This window comes from Branchiostoma floridae, chromosome 1, assembly GCF_000003815.2.
Source record: "Branchiostoma floridae strain S238N-H82 chromosome 1, Bfl_VNyyK, whole genome shotgun sequence".
Lineage (NCBI taxonomy): Eukaryota > Metazoa > Chordata > Leptocardii > Amphioxiformes > Branchiostomatidae > Branchiostoma > Branchiostoma floridae.
Window position 1 is genome coordinate 6,300,395 of NC_049979.1, and position 9,572 is coordinate 6,309,966.

General features: G+C 37.9%; 1 protein-coding gene across 10 annotated transcripts in view; it reads left to right on the plus strand.

Moving 5' to 3' along the window:
* The window catches only part of LOC118416451 (fasciculation and elongation protein zeta-2-like), a 48,528-nt gene extending 40,902 nt beyond the window's left edge, over positions 1–7,626 (plus strand). For 7 of the 10 annotated variants that reach the window (XM_035821619.1, XM_035821557.1, XM_035821587.1 and 4 more), the window contains 4 exons: positions 247–285; positions 1,560–1,635; positions 2,048–2,113; positions 5,112–7,626. In XM_035821619.1, coding sequence (XP_035677512.1) covers positions 247–285; positions 1,560–1,635; positions 2,048–2,113; positions 5,112–5,149 — 219 coding nt within the window. In that variant the 3' untranslated portion in view covers positions 5,150–7,626. Of the gene's footprint in view, positions 1–246; positions 286–1,559; positions 1,636–2,047; positions 2,114–3,965; positions 4,005–5,111 lie in introns of all 10 variants that reach the window. The other 3 variants (XM_035821572.1, XM_035821595.1, XM_035821580.1) reach the window with 3 other exon arrangements.
* The last annotated feature ends 1,946 nt before the right edge of the window (positions 7,627–9,572 follow it).

The window sequence follows — 9,572 nt, forward strand, 5'->3', positions numbered from 1 at the left end:
TATGTTTGGTAGGACATGACTATGATATGATTTTCAAACATGATGATATCACTCATTTTGGAGTGAACGTTTTTAAAATCATAAGGAGGTTTTAATGGTACAAAATTTCAAATGTCTTACTTTTCTTCTTGACTACATAACTATTCATATAATCATCACTTCTGTTCTATTCCCATTCTATTTGAATGTAATAAAATAAGTGATACATGTCATGGTTGCACTAAAATTTCTATTTTCTGTTTCCAGCCTGAAATGTCAGTGCGAGAATTCGCTGCACACTCACCTGTAGGTATCACCTTCAGTCCCATGTTACAGGGATGTCTCCAGAGCCCATACCTCAGGCTTGCTAATCTGGGGAGGGCAATCTCCAGGCTAAAAATGAGCCATCCAACTTGTGTTGGAAAGTGAAATTGGACAAAATTTTTCCAGTAAAACTTGAACACCAGTTCTCCATCCACAAAGATTCATCCCCTAACCCTGTCACACAGTCCACAAGCATGGCTGTACATGTATGTGTTGGCCACCAGAAGGTAACCAAATTCAAAATCACCAGAGATTTTGGCACATTTTAGAACATTTCCCATCACCTTGGGCGGGTTCTGGGACCTGCAAACATCAGCTGATCTCTAGAAATCATGTGTTGATCAAGACATTTTCGCTCACAGACCCATCCACAAATTGATTTACGTGCTACGTGACAGGGACTTCTAAAGACTTTCTAAGCCTGGAGGCATCCCTGATGTAGAAACTCGGTGGTGGGCGCAACAGTTAACACTGCATTTGGTTCTTCTGTCTACAGCTCTCTTCTTCCTGATTTCAAGCTTTTTTCTTGTACATGTAGATTTACATCCAGGGGGAGCAGGTTTTTCCAATCTTGCTGTGGAAAACTGCGTCAAGGATTGATATCTGTTACCTGTCTTTTAGTAACTGGTGTTTTAAGCAACAAAAGTGGTTGGAGTCTCCTCTTAACTGACTATAGTAGTGTGTATGTGATGTGCAATTACATTGTAGTAGAACATGCAGTAGCTTCTATATTATTTTGTTCCTGTTGCACTTTTTCTTCTGCTTGCTAGGTGATGCTGTCTTGTTGCAGCTTTCTTTTTACAGCCACTGTGTGGAGTTGACAGGATAATGGCTAAACATAGGGAAAGCTGCCTGTTTACATTATCAACAATGCACTTTGTTATTCCTTCTATATGCCGTACATGTGAATGTGTCAAAGTTGCCTTTGGAAACTGTAGAGTGAATGACATACAGCACTTGTCTTGTTAACATTGTAAAGCAAGCATTTTGAAGGCCTAAAACAATGATTTGATATTGGTAACCCAAAATACATTTGTCAGTAGAGTTTATTAAACCTATAGATATACATAGTAAAATAATAAAGAATGATCCAGTATGTTAAGAAGAGAAATCTAATGCAATAATTTTTCCTCATGCTCAGTAGCCATAAGCACAATATGTTGGCAATATTACATGTAGCTTCTGTAAATGCTAACTTCAAAGTGTTGTTCGTCTGACGAAGCTTGACGACAGTATCTTTTCTTTGTTTGTTGCAGTTTCTGTACACAGTTATTCCATACGAGAAGAAAAACTCCCCCATGACAGCGGAGGATCTTCAAATACTTACTAAAAGTAAGTGAAGCAAATTGTCTCACCTTGGGATTATAGATAGAACTGATGCATCAACACTTTGGTCAGGCTGTTCTCCTAGTGATGGTAACATATGATGTATTTGTCATGTCATGTGATGTAGAGAATTGTACACATGATGTGTAGATAGTCATCTTGCAGTCTTGACTTGACTTTATTTGGATCCACATTTAGCTTAACAATGTTGTTATTCTTCCTGTGGTCCTCCACATAAAAATACATCAATATACACATAACGGACATGACAGAAATATATAGGTCACATTCTTGATGTGATATAGAATAGACCCTTGTTTCTAAAGTGACATTTATAAATGGTTAAACAAAGAAAACATTCCCATGATGCGCAACTATAACAGCTGTAGAGTACTAACATAGACCTTGTCTCCTCCAGTACTGGTAGCCATGTCTGAAGACAGTGACAAGGTCCCCAGTTTGTTAACTGACTACATTCTCAAGGGTGAGTTGTCCATATCTTCTCCTGTATTTAGTGGACTCCACGCTTGCTTTTTGATATGCATGAAGTTTATTGTTATTGCATCATGCTACAAAGTACAGCAGGGTTTAGAATATCTTTTTATTTCTTGCATTAAATGTCATGATGTTTTATGCTATATTGCATGAATTTGATTTGTATGCACATTGCATCTTGCATTTTTGTAAAATCTTGTAATGCTTGCATTGGTTTGATTAAGATTTGTAATATTTCTCAATTTTGAATTGTTATATTTGCATACCATTTATTGTTTATTATTGCATCGTGAATTGATAATTTGCTTTTTGCATTTGTGGCTGATTAGCAAGTTTTGAATAAAAGTACCATTTTATGCTTCATTCATTCATTCACTCACTAAACTACTCAATCACTAGCACCGCATGGATCAACTGACACATCATATGTCACCTATGATGTCATTGGTCATGTGAATTCATTTGCCAGTCCAAACTTAGGTAAAAACACTGTCAGGGTTTGCACAATCATGGAAAATGATGATTTTGTGCAGTCTTCAAATTCCTTGAGATTGATGAGTTATGAAATTTAAAAGTGATGTACATGGCAGAATCACTCTGCTTATAGGAAAGTTCTTTAATGTTGTAGCCTTATATTACAAGAAAAGCTTGATGTTTGATTAACAGGAATGTATTAAGAGCTGATTGTACAAACCCTATGATGTTCAGACCAAGATTTTGGCTAGGTCCAAATTTGTCATATATAGTCGTCTCATCTTTCATCGCAAATCTATGCTCACATTCTGACATTTTTTTATTTCTTTCCATACCATATCACCATAACACATTTGTATTGACAGGATGATGAAATTGCCAAACCATTTGCACCTCATGCGCAGGGAAATTCTGTCAAGTGACAGAATTATAAGCACAGGCTCTTCTGATTCAGATAGTTACAATGTAATGTTTGCCACTTTAACCAAACTTGATGACGCTGTACTCATTCTGTTAAGTTCTAACCTCTAACATCATCCCAGGCCATCTAACAGGGGCAGGTTGGTGCAGGGGTATAGAGCTGCCACTGGTGTTTGATCTAGTTTCTCATGGACCTGATTTTTGTCACACAGTGAAATTTCAATTTGATGCTTTCCTGTTTTGTATTCAAAGTGTATTATTTGAGAGATCAAAAGCCACAAAAAAGTGTCCAGTATTTTTACATGGTCATAAGAAGAAGAAAAAGAAAAACCTCAAGTTTAATTGATTCTAACTCTTGTAATTCTAAAATGGTTCTTCAAAGAAATTTTAGAATTAAACCTGGTTTTTAACATACCAATTAACTCACTATTGTGCTTTCTTAACTTAATATAGAAAAAAATAAGATGCATCCATAGTGACACTGAAAGTCCCCATGATGGTAGTTTTATATCCTCTGCCCATCCCCTCTGCTTTAACCCAGACCACCTCTAGTCTACTTCCCTGCCTGAACTAACAACATCCTCCCTCTCCTGCTCTGATGGAATATTCTTGCTCTTAAAACCCAGCTTGCATGCACAGGGGACCATCTCTGGGGTTTGCATAGGTTTTACCTGAAGTCTACCTATTGCCTAATTTGGCAACCCATTCCAACCCATTTGGCAGCACTTACCTCATTTGACCCCTCTGTTGCCTTATTTGGTAATCGTTTGCCTTTTTTGGCAGGCCTGCCATATATGGCAAGACTTGCCTTGTTTGGCAAAACTTTGCCTTATTTGTCAAACAGCTTGCCTTATGTGGCAAAACATTTGCCTTATTAGGCTACCACCAGCCTCTTTTGGCAGGTGCCTGACTGACCTATTTCCATCTTATTTACACCATGCCTTCAGCCCTCTTCTGATGGAAAACTAAGTAACAATCAGCAACATGTGAGTGCCTTGTAGACTACTACGATGATTTATGATAAAATACCTTCCCTATAATAGCACCAACCTCAAATCACAAAGTCACTAATCTTACAGATAATCCCTCACCTGATTCAAGTGTGGAAATTCCTTCTGCATGTCTATTTACTGATAATAAATGATGGGATATTAATCAATAATCATAACTAATTGTTGAGGCTGGGGGAAGCAGGCTGGAGGTTGTGTTAGAGAGCCATTGCTGTAGTAAACCTTTATTGAGTAACTGCACAATGTTGTTCTGGTTAGTCAATAGCTTTGCACGTCTAATCATCTTGTTGCAAGAGGCCGTGTGTCGTTGTCTCAGGGTTTCATTGTTGGGACTGAGACTGGAGAAATCACAAAGCTGATGCACCCCTTATATCCCTGGCTTATAGTAGCCAGCTTTTTAAATGTTTTCATCACAAAGAAAGCTTCCCTGTTTCCTGCTTATTGCTCTCTCCAGGACCTCAGCTTGACAGTGAGACCCCGTTTAATTGGATAAAGCACATCAAGCTTGCCGTGCACTCTATAATAAAATAGTTAACATGCACATGTACTGTAGCTGTTTTGTCAAGTGTCCTGTCTCACCGGAAAGAAGAAACCAATTGGAAACAAAACCTACAATGATACAACAGTTTGTTTTCATGCAAGAAATCACAACACATGATCGACATGCACTCTGCATATGTTGACAATTTCTTAAAAACGTTGTTCTAGTCTTGGAGAAGATGATCTGTACACATTAAGAAAAAAACATAGTTCCCTTTGTTAACTGATAAGACGACAATTGTTATAGTTTCCAAGGACAACTAACTCATGATACGGCTGGAAGTGTGACATAATTATCCAAGATTATTTTTGCCTTCTTTATCAAGTGAAGATGCATGCAAATATCATCCAAAGAAATTTCTATCACAATACAAAGATATCAAAGAGTAAACATTGATGAACCAAGTTAAAAGAACAGTGGTTATAGATTGTCCAAATCCACAAATCTAATTGTTTTGCACGAATACTGTTCCAAGGATTCAGCCTGATGATAATGTATAATGTACTTCTGAGATACTGACTTGGTTTGTGTGTTTTTTGCAGTGTTGTGTCCATCACAAGACATGATGGTTCCAACATGAGACCTGCCTGCCACCACACCTTCCAACCCTGCACCCTGAGAAGCCATTTGGAAGAGCTCCACCACAGTCAGAACTTTCTCAGGACCTGACTCATATTAACTGCTATGGGAAGACTGAAGTTGTAGGAGACAGCTGTGTTTGCATTAAGTATCAGATGTAGCAAGAGCAAGCACCACAAACTTTTTCACAGGATACTGGAGGAAGGTATTCTGCAGCCTGCAACCACAATTGCTATTGAAATGTGGAAAATGCAAACACAGGTGCTGTTGAAATGTGGAAGATTGAAACTCATTTCAGTTGATTCGGGTCAGGTGATCAGCACTAGCAACAAATACTAGAAGTATCTGCACAAATTGAAGAATTCAAATGTCTTCTTGATTAGTCCAAATTTGGTTAGAGTAGATAGTTCCTTTTGCAAGGTCTCAGCTGATGCTAAGGCTGTTCCAGATGCCTTGATTAACTATGTGCAAATTGGACTCAGTTGTGTAAAACTTCGGAAAGAAACACAGCTATTGCAAGTTGTATTAATGGGTATATCAAAGTTTGGTCCTGTGATGAGCTTCTTGAGATGCAGAGAAAGCAGACGGTTGCTATGAACTAGAAATATGTAGACAAATGTTGTAACCTCTTTATAAAGTAGCTAGAGGCTAGGCAAAGTCAAGACGTGGATGGCTGCACATCTTCGTCTTCTGTGTTAGAGACCAACTCTAAATTTTATACACCCCTGCACTGAGAGTGAGTCACTCCAATAGCCTGTCACAATGTTTCTGGTAACAAGTCATTCCATTTACAGTGCAGGTACTTAGTTTGGTCTTTTGTTAAATATAGAAAGACATCAATTTAGATGGAGGCGAGAAACGTGTTGACTGCCATGCTCTTTTCTAACTCTGGAGGAAACAAATGCTCATGTATAACCATGGTGTAATAATTCAAGTCTTCACAGTGAGGATGATTGTTGGCTCTGGACATTGTAGCATGTATGTGTAAACTACGAAATATTCCTGCTTCTAGATGCTCATGCATGAATCCCCTCCCTAGCAAGGTTATGTGTATAACTGGTGTGAAAGTTTGTATATGGAGAAATAAGTGCAAATGCAAAGGTATCGTACAGCAAGTCATTGCTATGGATGTGACTGTAAAAAATGATGGTGCTACGGTAAATACCCTGGCCTGCCATCTGGTAGTTAGCTCACCTGTTTATTAATGTCAATCCAGCCATGTAAAAATGCTCTTCCAGTATTGTGGATACATGTTAGTCATAAAGAGATGTGAGGGTAAGTTAAAAGGAGGAGATGGCCATTGGAAAATGCAGTTCAACAGACAGACTAAGCGTAAGGTAGTAGGAAGTCACTATGGTGGTTCTCACAAGACTTGATAGGTGGCACTTGTGTACTACTCAAATGACTCAGGTTTTATTGTTCCAGTATGTCACATCAACATCATCCCCGGGAATAAGTCTAATGCGCATTCAGCCTGTTGCAACAGGATATAACTCTCACACAACATGGTCTCTCACAAAAATACTTGAAAGAACAACAAACATTGTGAGTGCCACTGAAACAACTGTTTAGGGATCATGGAGGCACAAAAATTATAACAAGAAGAGCCACAACCGACATGCAAATTGGTCATGAAGTCTGAAGTGCCCACTGTTGGTGCAGCTTTGAAGAGATGTTGGCTGAAACAGAAGAGAAGAAGTATTATAATGAAAAGGAACGCTGGTTTGGAAAAAATCAAAACACAGGCAGTAAGAGCAGTTGCTTACAGTGCAAGTTAGCAGGTTAGATGATCTTTGCTACTAGAGTTAAGAAGAACATCCATGTATGCATGTAGATGGTAACTATCAGTGAAAACAAGCTTTCTGGGTAACTAAGTGCATTGACCATCTAATGGTGTAAAGTTGTCTAGATTATTCTGCAATGCTTAGAAATTTTCCTTTTGTAAAAAATGTACATTACTGTGATTATGTTGATTGCAAGATTTTATGTTTTGTACTTTTGTATTATTTATTGTTTTTAAGCGTTTGAACTGCCAAATTGTTGCAATGTTATAATGTAAAGTGAAATGAATTCTACTTTTAATCTAGAATTTTAGTACATTTAGATTCCTTCATAAGGAAGTTTTGTGGTCTTGGTTTTAAGAACTCCTAATGGGCCAGATGTAACAAAAAACTTCGCCACTTGTAATTTTGTATTGTTGCAGGGTCATGTTTCAAACTTATGTATATTTTGATGGTGCCTCTGTTTATGATATTTTCATGGTTGGATATGAACATGTTAACATGGTTTTGTAATAATTAAAATACAACTTTGATGGCCGTTAGACAAAAGGGACAGATTAGAGTGTACATACAGTTGTTGTGACAGCAGCTAGGAATGACTTGATAGGCATACCTATAATGGTGAAGCCATCGCAAGTTGCAAGACATTAATCATGATACACACATGCTGGGTAATAAATGGGCACTCTTCTAAAGGTTCAGAGTCTGTCTGTCTTTTCTGATGCAAAAAACAAAAATTTTCAATGACACAAAGTAGAATTTTGTTTGCAATGATACATGGTGATACCAGGTGAAGAGACAACTTGCAGAAACACCTGGCCACAGACTGCAAGATGCAGAAGAGTCTGGAGTAGTTGAAGGGAGGGGTTCCTCAGAGAGAGTGACAATGCCCTGCCATGAGAGTGAGAGAGATACATAGAAGTCTGAGGCCTCATAACAACCAGATTTATGCACCACTGAGCATACATGTATGGCTCTAACTCAACAACAGTTTACATCTTAGGCAAATTTCCTGTGAGAAAAGGCTGCCAGACAAGTCCTGCTGTGTAGAGTGATTATTTTAATGAAAATGTCAATCTGTAAAATATTACATAGAGACACAGAGTGGTTTGCAATTTTCTTACATTCATATGCTGAATCATATTACTTACACAAGTGATAAGTGCATTGGAAGTCCCTAATATTCAGAAAAATCGCAAGAGAAATTTCTCATTAGAAAGCTAAGATATTCTTAACAGAATCAATACTAAGTTCTTATGCATTTTCTTTTACACTGACATGCTCACACTGCCTAAAGGCTACCTCAAAATTCTCATCACCATTTTTCAATTCTTGGCGTCACAAAGATAGTATCGGCATGGCACAAACATATTAAGAAAGCTATACCCAAACTACTCAAAGTCTAACATGTTTAACATCGATGTTATATTTTGTCTCGTAAAAATCTCTGCATCTGCATTATCTGTAACTCTTACAAGCCCTATGGAAGAAAGCGAGAATATGCTAACCTGAATGCCAGCCTTGTTTAATCCCACTGATTAGCAAAGCAAACATAGAAGCTAAGATTTTCTTGTCTTTCCATAATTTCATATAACTTTTGTATGCTATATTTTCCACAGTAGTCTAATAGATTTTATTTGACTCTTTTTAATACAAGGACTGGTATACTATCTTGATATAGAATTTTAGAACAGATGTCACAGGCCACACAAGGTTGATACGCTCTACATAATTTTATCTTCGCAACTAGACATTTGAAAGTTTGTAAATTTTGCAACTACGATTGCAGTAAGACTATATTGTCATAACATGTCACTCATTGTTATAGATTGCAACTGTAAATGGATATGGCTCCAATAAGCACAAAAATCTATCATTTACAGACTCCAGTTGCCTCCTTGACCATACAAGTTATTCCAAAAGCTGCATGGATTTGGCCTTTTGATATATTATCTTGATGTAGAATTTCAGAAAAGAACATTTCCAATGTCACAGGCCACACTCTTTCCATAGTTATCTTCTCAAACTAGACTTCCATCTTCATCTGAAAGTCTAAATTTCAACAAAAGTGCAGAAATCAATTTGCAACTACGACTTCAGTAAGACTATATTGTCATAACATATGTCACTCACTGTTATACGAGGGGCGTGCAATTAGTAATGGTCCTGACCCATTTCCCATAGCAGGAGATTAATGAAACTTGGCACAGTTATTAGTCTTTCTCTTCATAGGAATCACCCAGAGTTATGCATTTCTCCCATCGTTTGATGCAGCTCTGGACACCGATTTTGTAGGACACCCCAGGTTGGTCCTCCAACTGATGCCTCATCAATGGCACAAGAGGGACGACCAGGTCTGGGAGCTGTTTCCACAGACTTCCAGCCACGTTTGAATTCAGGATGCCAGCGTTTTACAAGGTCATATGATGGGGCATCATCACCATAAGTTTCATTTATTTCATCAAAAGTCTTCTTTGGTGTGCGTCCTTTCAAATACAAAAACCGGATCACTGCGCGACACTCAACTGGTTCCATTTCACACCTGGTCCATTTCGCACCTGACTAAGTTCAAACACCAGTAAATCAGAAACCACAATTAGTTCAGAGCTGTCTTTTGCAACATAACCCATAGAGATATGAATT